This window comes from Rhipicephalus microplus, chromosome 2 (assembly GCF_043290135.1).
Source record: "Rhipicephalus microplus isolate Deutch F79 chromosome 2, USDA_Rmic, whole genome shotgun sequence".
NCBI classification, from domain to species: Eukaryota; Metazoa; Arthropoda; class Arachnida; order Ixodida; family Ixodidae; genus Rhipicephalus; species Rhipicephalus microplus.
In genome coordinates this window covers 206,754,381-206,773,790 of record NC_134701.1, presented here as the reverse complement: position 1 = coordinate 206,773,790, position 19,410 = coordinate 206,754,381, and the positions used below count along the sequence as shown (strand labels likewise).

Below are 19,410 nucleotides of genomic sequence, written 5' to 3'. Positions count from 1 at the left end.
TGAAAAGACTACCAGTTCTTTGCAGGTTTTTTTTTAAACGTATAGTTGCAAGCCAAGAAAAGGTTGCGAAAGGCGAAAGTTAGATTATCTTTCTAAATTCAAAAATAATAAATTCCTGGTAAAAATAAAATGATTCCGCAATCAATACATGCAGACTCTATCACTTTGTCGGCCGAAGAAATAAAAGCTTCATTAGAAGTGATTGGTAGGGGACTGGGGCAACGTTTTTCCAGCCAACTATCACCACCTACTTCACATGCGCTAAATGACGAGGACATCACAGAAGTTTCCAGGTATGAATTGTCGCAGGTGTTAGCAGACTTTCCACCAGCAGCACCGGGCCCTGACGGAGTTACCTCGTTTATGTTGAAAATGATGCTGAAGAGTGCCAAAAATACCTATTGGATATAGTCAACTATTCTATAAGTACGTCGTGGCTCCCATTGGAGTAGAAAATAGTAAAGGTAGTACCAATACTGAAAGTTCCGGGTAAAGGATACGTTTTGGATAACATTAGGCCCAATGCGTTAACCTCAAACTTTGTAAAAGTAATTGAGAGAGTCCTAAACGTTCGAATAACAAATTTCATCAAAGAGAAAGAATTTCTGCATCCATCCCAAATTGGCTTCCGATCCGAATGCTCCATATGGCAGGACCATATAGACCTTGAAAGTCGCATAAAATTAGATAAACGTGAAGGAAGATATGCTGCGCTCGTCACTCTCGACATAGCAAAAGCGTACGACAGCGTTGAGCATATAGTGTTAATCAACCAGCCGCACAACCTAAACTTCCCAAACTATATACAGTCATGGATAGCAGAAGTTTTACGCAATAGAACGTTTTACTCTTACAAAAGCGGCATCTCGTCTTCTAAATATGTGCAAACAAGAGGTGTCCCGCAAGGGGCCATCGTTTCTTCGGTGTTGTTCAATAGTTTGTTTTATCGAGGTAGCAGAGACACGTCTTCCATTTCAGACCACGCAGGACGGTGTCGATCATGCGTTCAAACGTCGCGGGGGCATGGCAGAGCACGAAAGGCATCACGTTGAACTTGTATACGCCATCGGGGGTTGCGAATGCTGTTTTTTTTTTTTTTGGTCGTCGTCGTGTATGGGAATTCGCCAATATCCCGAACGCAAATCAAGGCTTGAAAAGTATTCGGCGCCTTGCAGTGAATCAAGGGCGTCGTCGATGCGTGGCATGGGGTATATGTCCTTGTGTGTGATCTTGTTAAGTGCCCGGTAATCGACGCAAAAGCGCGCGGAGCCATTTTTTTTTTTCATACCAAAACAACAGGGGATGACCAAGGCCTAGCTGACAGACGAATTATTTCTCGTTAGAGCATGTCAGCGACGTTCTCCTCGATGATTTTTCGCTCAGCGAGAGAGACGCGGTACGGGCAGCGATGCACAATGAATGTTCCCTCGGTCTGAATGCGATGCCCTGCAGTGGAAATGAGACCATTTGCTGGAAAACCACTGCGCATGAGCAGTAACCGCACAGGTAGCGTTCCTGTACAGGCGTTTTGGTTTTGGTTGGAAAACATCAGCCTGGCGTTCCTTCAATATGACCCGTAGTAACGGCGAACACTGCCGTTTTCACGCAAACACCGTACCTCACAGACGGTGCACAAGCCGTCCTCACTGAACCTATAGTTAATCGACAGACATATCAAGGTTCAACTTCAAGTGTATAACATAATGTTCTTCTTAAAAGAGCAGGCGTAATGAGCCTGGCGAACCGTCGAGGTAGCGGAGTGCAGGTGTCACCTCACTTGGTTATTTCTCAGGCTGAAACGCGAGAAATTCTTGTTTTACACCGTGTATACAAACGTCAACAGAATGTTTTTCTTCTTTACCTTCTTGTTTCAGTAATGGGCATACGTTTTTGGTCCTAAAGCAACAAAACAAGCGCATTTAAACCGCTAAACACTGCATTGAGCGTGTTAGTTGACGAAGATGTTTTCCAACCAAAAGCGAAGCTTTCCTGTTTACACGACAGGGGGCGCTCACTTTTCCGCAAATGCTCAGTTGTCTCATTTACTTCACAAAAAGAACAGTTAGGAGAACCAGCCAGACAAGCTCTCTTTGCTGTGCTTTGCTATCCTATAGCTACATGGCACGTACGCACTTTGAGGGATCGGTCAAGAATGCAACGTAGAGACTGTTAAATGTTATTTCGGGTATGCTATGAAATTTAAAACCAAAAATGAAGAAATGAAATGGCAATTATACGTAAAATATTCAATTTAACTACAAGTAATATGCTCTTGAGTCTGTATTCCAGACTGCCGTAACAACCTGGGAAGAATAGTTTTGAAAACTTAAATTTTAATTTATCGAAAAGACGAAGAATTTGAAATACCAGATTAAAATCGTACTCGTTGAGTATTTTCAATGAAATGACACACGGCATCAAAGGCATCTTTGTGGCAGTATTCCAAGCCTGAGGCACCGAAGCTTAAAATATTTTTTTCCGATAAGGTCAAGCCTATTTTTGTAAAAGGAGTAATTAGAAATCGAGTTCTGATACGAGAATATCTTGCACATGACAAAAAGTAATGTGTGATATTTTTCAGTTCTCTGCAGAATTGGCAGAAGGCAGACCAGCTCTGTGTAAATACAAAAAAAAAGAAAAAGGATAGGAAACCGCGCGCATCTGTTCGGTGCTCTCGTGGGGAAGAAGAGGAAGATATCTCTCCTGAATGACGCGCGTGACAACGCGCTAGACTGTGCCTCGCGAGAGAACGACCTGCCAGCCAGGATCAACCGCTCTGTCCTCGACGTGGCCTCCTCGCCTAGACCCTCACTCAAGAAAAAGTGGCAAGCCGTCCACGATGTGAGTAGCGGACAACGAAATGTTATGGTGCCCTCGACACCTTGTTGCAAGCGCCGGTTGTAAATCCCACCCTGGGGGGGGGGGGGGCGAATCATTGAGACGTTGAATGACACGTAGTCCAAACTGCTTCCTTGCACATCTTGGCGACATGCACCTGAACACCTTGTTCAGTCGAAAGAGGGTGCCGTGGCCGTGTTTGCCAATAGAGTGAGCTGCTATAGACGCACCATTGCTACCAGACTTATAAAGAGCAGCTGACTCGATCATGCTGTCTGGGCTTATTGTTGCTATAATCGCAAAGCAGATACACTTTTATGACTGATTTATTGATATTTCGGGTTTAACATCCTAAAACCACCATATAATTATGAGAGACGCCGTAGTGGAGGGCTCCAGATATTTTGACCACCTGGGGTTCTTTAACGTGCACCCAACTCTGAGCACACGGGCCTACAACATTTTAATGCAGCCACCGCAGCCGGGATTCGATCCCGTGACCTTCGGGCCAGCGATTGATTGATTGATATGTGGGGTTTAACATTCCAAAACCACCATACGATTATGAGAGGCGCCGTAGTGGAGTGTGTACCAGGCGGGCCACCGCTTAATAAATCGGGATGATCCCACCTCACCTGGCCACCTTGAGAGAGGGCGCGCGCGCGGCGCGGCAGCCATCAATAAACAGACCCTTGCTAGCTAGCGTCTCGTGTGGTTGTGTGGTTTGCTGAGCGCGTAAAGTAGAACATGGTGTCAGAAGTGTAACAGTCGAACCCTGCGCTGAAGATGGACTGCCTACCACCACCCGAGCCACTTGTACTGACAAATACTCCGGCCGACAACTGGAAAAAGTTCCGCCAACGAATCGAACTCTACTTCAAAGCTACTGAGACCAACAAGAAACGGACGCCAGCACAGAAGGCTGCCATCTTTCTACACGTCGCGGGCCCAGAGGCAATTGAAGTGTTTAACACCCTACCTCTATCAGCAGAACAACGAGAGGACTATGACTCGATCGTCAAAGCCTTCGAAGACTACTGCACGCCTCGGTGCAACGAGACATTCGAGAGGTACGTTCTGCGCAGTCGGCAACAACAGGATGGTGAACCTTTCGAACAGTTTTTGCGCGACATTCAGTTGAAAGCACAGACTTGTAATTTTGGCGAACTTAGGGACTCGATGGTGAGGGACCAGATAGTGTGCGGTATCGTCGACAAGAAGCTACGTGCACGCCTGCTTCAGGAGAAGGACTTAACCCTAGAATCAGCTGTAGAAATCTGCAAAGCCGCGGAACTGGCAGCAACGCAGAACCGGGCTCTTGAAAGCGAAGCGAAAGTGCAGAGAGTCGAAAAAATTGCAAACGCTGCCGGACAGTCTCGTACGAGCGGACAACGTCGACGCTGTGGCTACTGTGGCAAGATTCACGGACCAAGACGCTGCCCAGCGTTTGGAAAAACGTGCACGCTGTGCAACAAAAGAAACCATTTTGCAGCTTGCTGCAGGAGTAGACGCGGCGTTCATGAGTTAGGCGTCGCTGCAACAGAAGATGCACTGGAGGAGTCCTCGGACGCTACCGATGAAGACATTCAAGTTCTCACGGTACAAATCAGAAACGTGTCCAAAAATCAGGATTGGACGGTGGCAGGGGACCTTGCCGGGCACCCGACAGAACTGAAAGTGGATACAGGAGCGCAAGCGAACATATTGCCGTACTCGTACTTTCGCAGGATGCGTTTGCCGACCATGGTGCGGCCATCGACCACAGTACTTACTAACTACGAAGGAAGCAAAATACATCATTTGGGCGTTATCAGTCTGCCACTACGTCTAGGAGAGCAGCAAGAGAATATCAGTTTTTTTGTGGTCAAGAGAGGCAAGCAAGTCCTACTCGGATTGAATGCAGCAGAACGTTTCGGGCTGATTTCCCGCGTTCACGATGTATCTTCAAGAAGTGACGTTAGCACCGACTGGGTCACCGAGTTCCCGGAGTTATTCCACGGTCTGGGCTGCATCCGTAGACCATATTCGCTGGCAATGAAGGATGATGCGCGCCCCACGATCATGCCGCCGAGGAAAGTCCCACACGCACTGCGAGCGCCACTTAAGCAGGAGTTGGCCCGGATGGTCTCGCAGGGCATCATATGCAAAATGGAAGAGCCGTCAGACTGGGTGAGTCCACTTGTTCTTATTATGAAGAAGAATGGCCGCATGCGAATATGCCTAGACCCGCGGTACATTAATCGAAGCCTTAAACGCGAGCATTATCAGCTACCCTCACGTGAAGAAATAGAAGCAGAGCTGGCAGGAGCGGTGATGTTCACCAAGCTTGATGCCAATAGCGGGTTTCACCAGATCCCCTTAGACGAAGACACTTCAAAGATCTGCACCTTTAGCACGCCGTTCGGAAGATACCGATTTTTGCGCCTGCCATTTGGTATCGCGTCCGCCCCCGAAGTATTTCAGAAGGCAATGACGGAAGTGTTTGAAAACCTGCCGGGCACACGCGTATATGTCGATGATATTTTAATTTGGGGTGCATCAAAAGAGCAGCATGATCAACGCCTGCGTGCAGCACTGATGGCAGCGAGAAAGGCTGGCCTGACACTGAACAAAGAAAAGTGTCTGTTCGCGAAGGCCGAAGTTAAATTCCTGGGAGATTGTATCAGCAAAGAAGGAATAAAACCCGACGCTAGTCTCATTGAATGCGTTGCCAACATGCAAAAGCCGTCGAGTAAACAGGAAGTTCAAAGGTTTTTAGGTATTATGAATTACTTTGGCAAATTCATACCTAATCTCTCAAAAAGAACTGACGCCCTTAGGTCATTGATAAAGAATGATGTTGAATTCATATGGGAAGTTCACCATGACAAAGAATGGAAAGATCTTATTAAGGCTTTGACATCGGCTCCAGTGATCGCAGTTTTTGACCCATTGAAGCAAACGAAACTCTCAGCTGATGCATCAAGCTTTGCAGTAGGTGCTGCTCTTCTTCAACTCCATGACCAAGATTGGCGCCCAGTGGGTTATGCTTCAAGGGTGCTCTCAAAGGCTGAAACAAAATATGCCCAAATTGAAAAGGAAGCGCTGGCCGTGACGTTTGCTTGTGAGCGTTTCCGGGAGTTCGTACTGGGGTTATCAGTGACAGTCGAAACAGACCACCGACCTTTGCTTGCTATTTCACAAAAGAACCTGAGTGAAATGCCGCCACGATTGCAGCGCTATTTCTTGAGGCTAATGCCTTTTGATATCAAATTGCAATATGTTCCTGGGAAGCATCTGCTAGTGGCGGACACACTGTCCCGAATTCCAGGAACCCAACCGAGTGACGGAGAAAGCGAACAAGACGTATGCATCCATGCGACTCGCGTGCTAGCCAGCATCGTAAGTGAGAACACGAAGACTGAACTGACCTCTGCAATCCTGGCGGACCCATACCTCAAGCAAGTGGTGGAGGCACTCCAGGAAGGACGACCAGTCTCAGGCGAACTAGCTCCATGTTTGTCAGAACTGTCATATGTTGATGGAGTGCTTTTGCGGGGCAGCAGGGTGGTAATCCCAAAGAGTCTGAGGCGATCCATGCTGCAACGTCTTCATGAAGGCCATTTGGGAATGAGCAAGTGCAAAGCCAGAGCACGCCTTCTGATGTACTGGCCTGGGATGAATGCTGACATCAAGTCACTCATTAGCAAGTGTGCCACATGTCAGCACTTTGCCTACCGGCAACCTTCAGAGCCACTGTTATCGAGGGAAATCCCAACACGGCCGTGGCAGCGAATTGGTGTCGACCTATTTGACCATGGGGGCAAGCGTTACCTGGTTGCGTACTGTGCCTACTCCAACTACCCAGAAGTGGAACAGTTGCCTCAGTCAACAAGTCAGGTCGTAGTGGACACACTAGGGACCATGTTTGCTCGCCACGGTATACCCATTGAAGTCTGTACCGATGGAGGACCACAGTTCACATCGCGAGAGTTTAGACAGTTTGCAGTAAAATACGATTTTACTCATACCATATCCAGTCCACACTTCCCCAGGGCCAATGGTCTAGCTGAGAAAGGGGTACAGGTCGTAAAGCGCCTCTTGAAGAAAAGTGAGTACGCTGGCGAGGAGTTCTGGGTTGCACTGCTCAATTATCGAATCTCGCCCCTGATAGACGGACGCACACCAAGTCAGCTCCTTATGGGACGGATGCTTCGGGGACGACTTCCAGACTTCTCATCGGCTTCGACATCGTCAGTGCGGAAACATCCACAGGATCACGGCAAAGGCATACCTCTCACACCTCTCTCCGAAGGGGACGTCGTCAGAATAAGAAACGACAAGGGGTGGTTTCCGAAAGCCCGAGTAGAGAAACTTGCTGGCCCTAGATCTTACATAGTCTGTACAGATGAAGGCCGGCGTTATCGAAGGAATCGTCAGCATCTAAAAAGGACGCCCGAACACTTAGACCCACTGGATGACAAGGATGTCGCACCGATAATCCCGTCGCCTATACAGCATAGACAACATTCAACATCAGATACAGCGCCCGATTTGACAACAGCATCCGCATCACGAAAGGAACGACATCCGTCACAACAGGCGCCTGCATCGGATGCTCTACTGAACCAGTCAGCTGCACGTGCACCACCCATTGCAAGTCAACCATCAAGGGACCCCGACGTGGTCCCGTCCCAGCATAAGGTCACTTGCCAGGCACAAGAAGCAGCCGACTCGAGTCTCAGAAGATCAACTAGGCCACGTAGAGCACCGACGCGCTTTGCCGACTACATCACCTAAAGAAAAAGGAGGATGTACCAGGCGGGCCACCGCTTAATAAATCGGGATGATCCCACCTCACCTGGCCACCTTGAGAGAGGGCGCGCGCGCGGCGCGGCAGCCATCAATAAACAGACCCTTGCTAGCTAGCGTCTCGTGTGGTTGTGTGGTTTGCTGAGCGCGTAAAGTAGAACAGAGTGCTCCGGAAATTTCGACCACCTGGGCTTCTTTAACGTGCACCCAAATCAGAGCACACGGGCTTACAACATTTCCGCCTCCATCAGAAATTCAGCCGCCGCAGCCGGGATATGAACTGCGGGTCAGCGGCCGAGTACCATAGCCACTAGACCACCACGGCGGGGCACTTTTAAGACTGCATTGAAGGCTGTAAATGAATGCGAAAAATTGGTGCTCTTGCACACTGACAGCAACCACCGTTCCCTCCCCCCAATGTTGCCTGTTCAGGTTTCACTAACATAAGGGGTAGAATAAAAATAATTGGTTTAGGATATAGATAACAAAAAGCGGTGATAACTGTTCAGGAGACTGATGTTATAATACAATCCCGCCACGCCATTGAGGGCAGATTAGTCATTCTTTGGCGGACTGCATACGTGCGAAGCCACAGCTCCACAATCGTTACACTGATGATCGCTGGAGTACAAGCCTTACGCGAGTACTCGCATGGTAATACCGGGGAGCTCTTACATTATACCCTTCAGACGCGAATGATCATCCACTGTCTTCAAGTGCGTCAAATTTTCATGGCATGACTCCAAGGTACTCAATAATATATTCGAAGAAAGAAAATGTAGGAATGTGTTGTCTTGCGTTTGTTTAAGTAATTATAGATAATTAGCATGTAATTAGACATATAGTTATTATTCATTTAGCCATAATCAAGTTTTGCATCAAAAGTAAATTTTAGGTTCAAGTGCAAGAGCAGTTTGTTCTTTGATTGCATTCAATTCAAGCGAAGCAAACTACTGATGATATGGGTTCTGCGCACGTCAACTAGTCGTCGAACAAGCTAGTATCGCCAGCAAAGTGATCATCTGCAGTATTACGCCGCATAAAAAAGGTAAATAACCGGTATTTGTCTATTCGGGAAGCCTGCACAAGTGTGCACACCGCGTTTCAAGCCACTTCAATAAACACACGGTGCGAGACGTGCCTCTAAATTTCATTTGTACGCTTGTGTGCTTGTAGAGAGAGAAAGTTGTTAACAATTTAGAGTACGATGGGAGAGCAGAACACCGTCCTACGGGCACTACTGGGTACTACGTTCTTATACACGCTGTCACTGAAGGAGATGTAGCACTTTCAACCAGATACCAGTCGTTCAAAAAGCACTTTGTCTTTCTTCATGACTGTGTGTTGCGTCCTGGTAAATTGTCTTTTTTTTTTCTGGCTTTATTTCATTCAGTAAAACACTGCCTGTCACGCAAGGCTGTGCAGGAGTGAAAGGACAGCAAAATATTGACCTTTAATTGATTGTATTTACTATAATGAGCTGATATTACTGAAGTGCATTATACAGCAAGTCATTCTTGCTACACAAAACCCTGATAGAAACCATTCTATTAGTCGGGGTCGCAAGTAACAACAGTGATACTTGCCAACTACCTTGTATCGGCTTTTCTTTGCAGGGTTATGCGCTGGCGCCAGCTACGCCTGCTGCTCTGGAAGAGCGTCTACCTGTACAGACTTCGGCGCAACTGGGCCATCACGGCACTGGAGGTGCTGACGCCGCTGCTGCTGACGGTGGTGCAGAACTATCTGCGCTGCAACGGTTACAACGTAGGCGACACGCCACTGCCCATACCCACCATCGGCACCACTTTCGCTGGCAGTGACAATGACGCGCCCAGCGTGATCAGGCCTTCGATCAACTTCCCTTCTTCTCTTGGCTTCGTTCCGGCGCCAGGCACGTGTGCAACTTAGCTGCTAACTGTTCGTGCGCAGTTTTAGCTCTGTATGCTGTTTATTCTGCCCTGAATTGTGACACACATATGCTCACACAGAAACGTTTATGCCACAACGGTCGTTACGCTTATTTCAGAACTTTTAATGACTACTACGACATCCAGTATCCGCACGTGATGCTTTTTACAAACACTGCAAACATACGTGCCCATTTGGTGTGGAGAGACAGCAAACTAGTGTTGGTATTTGGCCCCGAAACTTGAGACATGCCATGGAGGAGGTCTCCGGACTGACGTTGACTGCCTGGAGTAAAGCTTTTTTGTGGGCAAGTTGGTGCCATCTTGAGCACATATTAAGGTTGCGCGAAAAAAGCACGGACGAAGGAAACAGAGCAGGACGGGCACCCGTCCTGTTCACCTTCCTTTGTGTTTTGTTTTTTTTTTTCGGGTAACGAAAATATGTGTTCAAGGCTGTCTGGAGTCCTTGCAAAGCACTTAAAGCTGTGAACATGCGTGCCTTCTTGCATTTCGCCTGCATCGAAATGCTACCGCGAGGGAACCCACGATTATAGCTCTATGTCATAGCAATTTCGCTACGTCGCGAGGTAAGGAGCCATACTTAGTGGCGTAAAGATGCCTGACTTGCCTTGGGTAGCATTAGTGGGGTGCGCGGGGTGTGGGCGTAAGAGTTCGTGAAGCCTATATTTCGAATTGTGTTCGATCACTTGGTACAGTTCACAAGCAAGCGATGGAGAGTGGTGTGCTATTTGGCTGTTTTCGAGCTTTATATAACGTCGCGACACCACCCGAACAAAGTACTTGGGGAATGGAATGTGCGAATTCATCGACGTCACCAACAGGCAAAGTTACCGGTGAGGAAGTGCTGCGCCAGGCCTTCCCCTCCGTCAGGCTGGAGTCATTCCCCAGCGAGGCTGAGATGGTGGCCAAGCTGTCCGTACGCACGAACGCGGTGGGCCTCGCCAACAACTACGGCGTCGTGTTCGAACGGGTCGAGCAAGGCGAGCTCAGTTACACGCTGCGATTCCCATCGTGGCAGGAATTCTACACCAGGCAGACATTCGTGGGCAACGCCCAGAAACAGCCACCCTTTTGGATGAACGGCAAGTTCTGTTCCCTGGTTGAGGGCACACCCACCCGTGTTGTGCTTCTGCATATTATGCGTACCTCCAAACGAAAACTCGTATGCGATCAATATGCAGATAAAACGGCCTAGCATTTGCCAGTTAAGGCTATCTTTACAATATATATTAGGAGCTAATAGAAAATATATAATGGACAATAACTGAGGAAACGAATCGCAGCTCATGATTACTGAAGTGGACACGGAAAGCAGTAAACTAGGTCTGAAAATTAATATGCACAAAGCTAATATAATGTGCCACTGTCTCGGCAGAAAACTTTCCTAGCATAGTACAATGGTGTCACTAATAAGCGAATGCTTTCATTTCCATTGTCTTACATCGCTGGACCCTGCAGGCATCCTGCTGCCTATGGTGTCCGGACTAAACCTGGCCGTCGCGCGTTCCGAGGCCATGCGCCTGAACAACCCGCTGCCGCCAGTGTACTTCCAGACGCGTCGCTTTCCGGCGCCCAAGGCAAAGGGCTGGGGTGGTGGCGCGCGTCGCATCGCCGACCTCTGCGTCGTGTACGGCTTCATCGTGATCGCGCCAGTCGCTGTCAAACGCATCGCCGATGAAAAGTCCGTCGGCATGAAGGTAGAGACACGGTGGCTGCTGCTGTTTTGCAATATTGTGTGCGATATCAGTTTCGGCGCATCGGACTATCCAGCTTCGCAGCAATAGGCTTCGGCGATGAGTCGGGGTCGTTGCGAAGCAGACGACAAAGTTGGAACTGGGCAGCAATACGTTTGTTCAATACGTTTGTTGTGTGCAAGGACAGGTGTGACGTCGGTCAAAGACGTTGCATGTGGAAGCGAACTATGCATGTTTACCTCGGAGGTGACGCAACTGTGCTCACTTCTTCGCACGCAGGAGCTGCTGCACATCGCGGGCGTGTCGGACGCTGTGTACTGGCTCTCGGCGTACCTGAGCGGCCTGCTGGTCATGGCGGTGGTGGCGGTGCTCATGACGACGCTCATGAAGCTGCCGCTGTTCTGCGCTCCAGCGCTGCTACCGCAGAGTGACTTCACGCTGGTGCTGGCCATGATCATGCTTTATGCCGTCTACTGCGACCTCTTCTGCCTACTCATCAGCTGCGTCGTGAAAACACGTGAGCAACTCGCGTCTGTAGCTTAAGTGGGACTACTGGACTCCTTCAAGAAATTGGTTGATGTTGATGTGAAGAATTGGTGATTGGATGATGAGAAATTGGTTAGCGTCCCAAAACCACCATATGATTATAAGAGACTCCGTAGTGGAGGGCTCCGGAAATTTCGACCACCTGGGTTTCTTTAACATGCACCCACATGGGCCTAGATCTTCTTTGCCTCCATCGAAAATGCAACCGCTGCCGCCGGGACTCTATCCCATGACGTTTGGGCAGCAGCCGAGAACCTTGGCCACAATACCGCCGTGGCGGAGCCCATTCATGAAATAGAATAATCATAATTTTGATATGCCAACGTCGGAGTAAAACACGTGTTAAACGAAGGTAAAAAACACCGAACTGTATAGTTCATTTAATGCGCCAGATGTGGCTCATTCCTCCTGGACAATGAAGGTAGTAATGTTTATTTTTGTTGCTAGAAGCGGTATGTATTATATGTGTGTGAATGACATGAGATATAGTGAAATGTGCAATCCTGCGGGCAACCACATCTGTTGGCTACCAATTTTCGTTATTGTTCTCAGAAAAACGGTATTATAGTAAAAAGAACCCTGAAGGTGCAAGGTCGAACATTAAATTTGGGATACGCGCGTGAAAACTTGTAGGCCGGAAGTAATCCGAAGCGTTAGTTATACTGGCATGGCTGACTTGTACTCTATGCAATCATAAACATTCTCGTGCTAATTGAAAACAGGTAATGTGATCTTTTTTTATCCAGTAAACAAGAAATACTGGCATTGTGTTGCTAGTAATAAATCGCCATTTAGTCTGTACATGCACTTTACAATTTATGCAATGCGCTACTATGTGAATTCGACGCACCTGCTGTACCATAGTGCACTTGCAGCCATCAAGTCACAGTTTTCACCAATGCCCCACTCTGAAGCAGACAATACGCGTCCACAAATCTGTCGCGCGAAGCCACAAGATAATTCATGGATATTCATCATGACGAAAAATATTTAGTTGAGGAAAACGTCTTCCTTGTCCGGAGATCAAACCCGGGACCTGCGACTATACATGTTGTCCCTCCACCAATGGAGCTAACCAATGGTAGGAATTGGAAGTGCGAGTGTCGATTGGCGATTAACTCTTAGCACATCGGCACAGAATATTGCGAACCAATTCAGGACTCATCCACAACGTATTGAAGAAAAGCGACTTTCCTTTTTTCTCGGTCGTAGCGGTGTACGCAGTGTTCGCCACCGTCTGCCTGTGGACGCTGACGTACGAGGTGCCCGTGTTCTTCATGGACGTGCCGGAGTCGGTTGAATACGAGGACCTCTCGCTAATTCAGAAGATTCAAAGCTCGATCTTCCCGAACATGGTGGCGCACTGGATATTCCGCATCATCTCCCTGCACGAAGAGAACAGTTGAGTGTCGCTGCTATGTTAGGCCTAGTATGTAGCACTACATCTGCTTTAGAGGGAGCGATATTTTTCGGCATTTGCAACAACCAAGAGCGCACACACATAGCTCACCAAAATTGAAACACCTCATTCTAGCAATCATTCAGAACTTCACACAGTCAAGCCGAACGTGAACGTTACATGAAAACCCCTGTTTGCGTATTTGTACGCCATTTTAGATTATCACAAACAAGCTAACCTGCATTTATTATCTCTCATATCTCTCTGTTACGTAGATTACTTCAGTTACCACACCGAGTTGCTGATAGTCGTCAACGTTTCTTGAAGAAATGCGAGAGATGTGGCGTTAGACGTCATAGTGTATGACTGCAGTGTCCGCTCAATAGCAGTATGCTGCGTTCAAATTTCCGATCATGTACTTCCTAATTTCCAACAGAGCGGCAACTAAATTTTACTAATGTTGATGAGAATACTTCACGCTTTCCCGTTATGAGCGATTACCGGGGAAGATAGATCCCTAATAATTTTTCTATGTTCTGCCTCGTCAAACTTGGTGTAATGCCAGGCCACCTGGCCGCCACAGCCAGGAATAGTAGGGCCGATTTTTTTTTTCCTGAAGCTCTTTACAGCTGAAGTGAAAATCAAAAATCGAGTAATATTAATTACTGAGGCATGCGGGAAGTTTTGAGACTGCAGGGACACCAAGTGGGTGTGCCCGTGCATGCACTTAATGATCTTGGGCAACGCTAAGTCGCGTGTATTAACAACAAAGAAATCTCATAACAAGCCATGGCCACGCAGACGACGGGGCCCACTGGAGCAACTTCCGCGTTCCAGGCTCGCCCTACGATAATGTGACACTGTTCGGCATGACACTGGTTGTGTGCTGCTATTGCGTCGTCTACGGCATGTTCGTCTGGTACCTGCACAACGTCTGGCCCTGGCAGTACGGCATCCCCAAGGATCCACTGTTCTTCATTAAGGCAAGCTATATGTCACTTTGTTTAGCGCCACACGTTATCCTTTAGTCATCCTTTTCTGAGCTCCATATCACCGCATATAGCAGATTGAAGCCTCGCATTTTTTGCACCTTATACGTCACCCATAATCCGGGAACATTGCATTGAGTATACAATGACTTTCCTAAGCACTTCGCCGATTTTAATCCCGTGACAGTGGATAAAACGTTTGGACAGCCGAGCGAGTTCGCGATTTCGAGCGCTGCATCCACGGAACGATTACAATACAAAAAGATCGAGTAAAAAGAGAGTCCTTTTGTCTCACAACAAAAATAACCTACATTGCGTTCCTTTTCTTGTATAATCGGTACACGCCCGGCTCTTCAGTCAAGGAAAGGCATGCGTGACTTGAAATTCTATTAGTGTGGCATACCATCTAGCTTGCTTTAAAACTCGGTGCTGGCCCTCTTTCCTATCAAGCAAGCCAGATAATGAGTATCATTGTGGGAGAAGAAGACACACTCTTTTTACTTGATCTTTTTTTAGATTGTATTGATACTTCGCTTCTTTGATACCACGTGATATAGAGTTCGCGATGCAAGCAACACTTTCTCTTCGCCCAATCTTTATTCGCCGGCACCCCTGTCAGCATCTTGAATTATGATGTCCCTGTGACTTAACTTACGGGCTTCGATTTGTCAACAGCAATCGCTGCGTAACGACGCGCGCACAACCTGACCTTGCGTTTGGTTCACACACCAGAGTTGTTTTCGGCTTCGCGCAGAGGAGTTACTGGTTCTACAGTCGCCGCAAACAAGTGACCATCAGCGAGTCGACGACGGACTCTGCGGAGCCCGATGCGCCCATAGAGGGCGTCGGAGACCGTACGAATCCAGGCATTGTGCTCAATGACGTCACCAAGGTGAGTAGACCACGCAGTTGAAACAAGACAAACTTGTCGGGGGTTTCGTACACTGAGAGAAGAGTACGAAACTGCATTTTTACAGCGTGTAGCGCTGAAGCCTAGCCACTGCTTTTTACGCTTACTGGGAGCCCGAGAACCGGTAGATGTTTAAAGCAGATGTTACCGCGTGTATTTAGGCAACTTAAATGTTATTGCAACTTTGCATGAACCGTTTTTTTTTTTCTCGTGATAACGCTTTTTTTCGAAAATATCATTCGTACGTCCTGCGGAATCCATTATTTAAAAAGATTAAGTTAAGAAATTAATTTAAAAGAAATTAACACCTAGTTATTGGAGACGGGCGGTCGAAATGAATGTGGAATCGGAGCTACTACTAGGAGGAGCCTGTTTCCACTTTAGATTTTGAAAAATGCGATCGCTGGTAACTTTACCAAGATGACGAACCCCAAGCCATTTCTCCGGTGAAAGCAAAAAGCACAAGAGCACAACTACCTTACTCTCTTCGTTGACATCCGGAATGAGGGAGCTTCATTATATCAACCGCCGATGTACTTCGTTTCGCAGGTTTGCGTGCGGCGCTTGCGATTATGGCGCGCACATCGCTTGCTGATCAACGAATCCAATTAAACTAACAAACACCACTGCGATCGTTCTCGTGAATGGTGACGTCATTCCGGTTGTAGAAGCAATACATTTCTATTTAGTTGATGCAGTAACATTTCCACTTGAAACGAAGTTAATATAACTGTGGAACTGGGCATTGATAGCTAGTTCAGGAACATTCCAAGTTCGTTGGGAATACTCGGTGGAGCAGAGAACGGCAGTTTTCCCATCTCAGTGCGCATTCACAATGCCTTTAGCGTCATAAAAAATAATTATGGTCATTGAAAACGGGAAAGTCGAGCGCGAAATCATATAGGTTATTTTCAAGCTACAGTGTAAGTTTGTTGGCTGCGCAATGTTTGTAACCGAACGATGCTGATCCGCATAACCTATTATGCAGAGCAGAGTAGCTATAGACGCGACACGCAGCTTTATTTTCGTGCTTTGTCACCGAACATGGCTACCTTTACGCTTTGTGGAATGTGTATTCGAATACACGATTTCTTTTTTTTTTAGGGGAGGGAGATAATGCTTTCCGTAAAGATTGTACGACTAGATTTCGTTGACACATTCAGCGAGACTTCAGAGGATGCGGGTGGAATCTTCTCACATCCTCTCAGGATGCCACCCTCATAGGGGGTAAACGTCTGCGTAGTTTGTTTTATTTTGTTGTATTAACTCGAAGTATATTTTATAGTAAAAAATGAGGACCCGTTTGCTTTCCTTGGCATAAGTGCGTGTTTATTATTAGCTGTGCATGTTCAGACGCATAGTTATTAAAATGACGATGAAGTTCCTGTGGAGCACATGCAAGGTGCCTCACGTGTTTCGTGTTCTCTCTTATATAGTCACTCGAGTGCCCATCACGCCTGAAACAGCTCATCAGAATTCCTAAAAAGGAATTCGGACGTCACTGTAGCCTGCACTTGTAACCTAACGCGACCTAACCTAACGTGTGTACTTGTAACCTAACGCGAGACATCCCGCACCGCTCTCTGTCGGCACCTCGGACGCTCAGGTGTACCACAACCAGACGGTTGCCGTGCGGCATGTGAGCCTGAAGGCATACCCGGGCGACGTGACCGTTCTGCTGGGCCGCAACGGGGCGGGCAAGACTACGCTGCTGCGCCTCATCACGGGCCTCGAGCAGGCAACCGAGGGCTGCGTCTACGTGGCCGGCTTCGACGTCGCACTGGAGACGGACTCCGCGCGACGATCCATGGGATTCTGCCCGCAAGAGAACGTGCTCTTCCTCGGCCTTACTGTCCTCGAGCACCTGCAGTTCTTCGCTAGGGTGCGCGCTCCTTGTGACTCCCTGTATCGGACACTGGTGCATTATCTGCACCAATGCGAAGCATCGGTAGAGACATAATTGCAAGAGCAAAAATTTGAATAACATGATCAGTGGGGAAGAACGCTGTTCTGTTTTTTTTTTGAGCTTCGTGCTCTAGTGGTATCACTTATGTAACTGTGCCATCCAGAATTTAATGGCTTAATGTCATTCCTACTTACTACAAGCAAAAGCCTGCAGTACTTACGGAGTTTTTATCGTAGAAGTAAATGTAGCTTAATTTTTAAAAAAATGACCGCAATGAAGACGTTGGCGAGTTTCATATCACTCAGTGTTCCTGAACATCCCCTCGGGTGCTACCAATAGCCGTTCGTTCTGACGTTCTTTCTACTGCTTGTTAACCTGTTAGCTGCTGTACGTGTCTAATTTAGCGCTTCAGGTTAAGTTAGCTTATTTGATAAGCGTCATTTTAACAGGAGGGACGCTGTAGAGCAAGCCTACACAAGTCATTGCGTCATTATGTGGCGCCCAGGTTTGTACGATGCGCAGGTGAAAACATGAGTGGTGTTTCGCGCAGATCCGCAGCGATAGTTGGGCAACGGGTGATAAAGCGATTGAGGAGATACTGGAGGCATTCAACCTGGCCGAGAAGCGCGACGCCTTGGCCTGCTCCCTGTCCTGGGGAACCATGCGAAAGCTGCAGCTCGGTGTCGCCATCGTCGGAAGTCCTCTGGTCAGTGACTCTTCATTGTCACCGCGAGAATCCCAATCTTAACCTTTCAATTGTAATCATCATTTACGAGAAAGAAACGTATTTCAGGTTGCAGATTGAGACAGGCAGTGAGCTCCTGTTGCTTCATCGCCGGTTCGTGTCGGTTAAATTGTAATCATCAATTACAAGAAAGAAATGTATTTGAGGTTGCAGAGTGAGGCAGGCTAGTTCGTGTCGTTCAATATTCAACTGCCGGTTTCGATAAAGACAACGAACACAAAGTTGTCAATTTTCATTTCATCTACGTCTACTGAAGCATTATGGACGAGAACTCCGACAGCCGTCTTCTGGCAACTTTCAGCGTGTTATCGCATTTCTAATTGAATCAATCGGAGTCGCACGAAAACTATATTGCTGCAGTGCGAGTATATGCGGCTTATGCCAATTTGAATATATTGATACAAAGTATCACTACCAGGAAAAACAAGGGAAGCGTGGGCAGAGAAGAAAGACGACGTTGTCTCCACTGCGATCCCCCGAGTGGGTACGAGCCATGGTGGTGGAGATCATCATCATTAGACGGTGATCGCGGACTCAGGGTCCATTAAAACCCCCCTATTAGGTTACCTTACTTTTGTGTAACAATTTGGTGGAAGGTGCTGGGTAGGACGAACCCAAAGACGGGAGCTTCACTACCAGGACTTCGTCGCAGCCACCACCTCGCCGGACTTCCACCTTCGCCGATAGTAATGGCCCAAGAGCAGCCATCCAACGCTTCGAGGCCAACTCCGATGGGTTCCGTGCCGTACTACAGAGTGCCACCAAACTTCGGCGGGACCTCAGGAGAAGACGTCGACGTATGGCTCAAGAACTACAAGCGGGTGAGCAGAAGCAATGGCTGGGACTCGAACGAACGGCTCAATCATGTCGTATTCTCGTTAACTGACACCACCCTCACGTGGTACGAGAACCACGAGGACATGTTCACGGCTTGGGAACGTTTTGTTGAAGAAGTGCAGAAGTGCTTCGGTGATTCGGACGCAAAGAAGAAACGCGCGGAGCGGACATTGTCTCAGAGGGCACAGCTTCCAGCAGAAACATGTACGACATACATTGAAGAAATACTGAAGCTGTGCAAGATCGTGAATGGGAGGATGTCTGAAGAAGACAAGGTTGGACACGTTTTCAAGGGTATAGCCGAAGACGTGTACAATTTCTTAATTAAGAAAGACTGCTTGAACTCCGTGTCCGACGTGATGAAGCACTGTCGTACCTTTGAATCCCTCAAGATGCGACGAATTTCTCCGAAATTTGGCCGCCTGTCCAACGTCCCCACTCTGGCTAGTGTTGAAACAGTGCCGCCTAACGACCTTGCTTTGACCATACGGCAGATCGTCAGAGAATTGCTGCTTCGATGTGAGCAGAGCTATCATCACCCCAGCGATTTTCAGGATGGGTACGTAAGCGAACCAGAACGTGTGCGGACTCTTGTTTCTCTTCCACCATGGCAACCATCGAACAACGCAGAAAACGCTTATGAATATTAAGGCACACGGCAGGCTGGATTCCCCCGTCGACCACCTCCCAACTACGAACGAAGTTTTCGCTCACCTGTTTACCCAACATCGCCTCCCTACAGGGCCCCCGAAGGACGCTACCACTATCCCATGCCTTCCGAAAGGAGTCGTTACTCTGAGCAACAACGTGCCCCTCGACCAAGT

General features: G+C 47.9%; 1 protein-coding gene across 1 annotated transcript in view; it reads left to right on the top strand.

The window, feature by feature from the left end:
* Positions 1-8,365: 8,365 nt before the first annotated feature.
* The window catches only part of LOC142793538 (phospholipid-transporting ATPase ABCA3-like), a 50,326-nt gene continuing 39,281 nt past the window's right edge, over positions 8,366-19,410 (top strand). Inside the window, exons 1-10 of the mRNA XM_075885787.1 lie at positions 8,366-8,376; positions 9,246-9,523; positions 10,382-10,642; positions 11,019-11,257; positions 11,534-11,771; positions 13,013-13,201; positions 14,001-14,182; positions 14,943-15,080; positions 16,705-16,980; positions 17,555-17,710. Coding sequence (XP_075741902.1) covers positions 8,366-8,376; positions 9,246-9,523; positions 10,382-10,642; positions 11,019-11,257; positions 11,534-11,771; positions 13,013-13,201; positions 14,001-14,182; positions 14,943-15,080; positions 16,705-16,980; positions 17,555-17,710 — 1,968 coding nt within the window. The remainder of the gene's footprint in view (positions 8,377-9,245; positions 9,524-10,381; positions 10,643-11,018; positions 11,258-11,533; positions 11,772-13,012; positions 13,202-14,000; positions 14,183-14,942; positions 15,081-16,704; positions 16,981-17,554; positions 17,711-19,410) is intronic.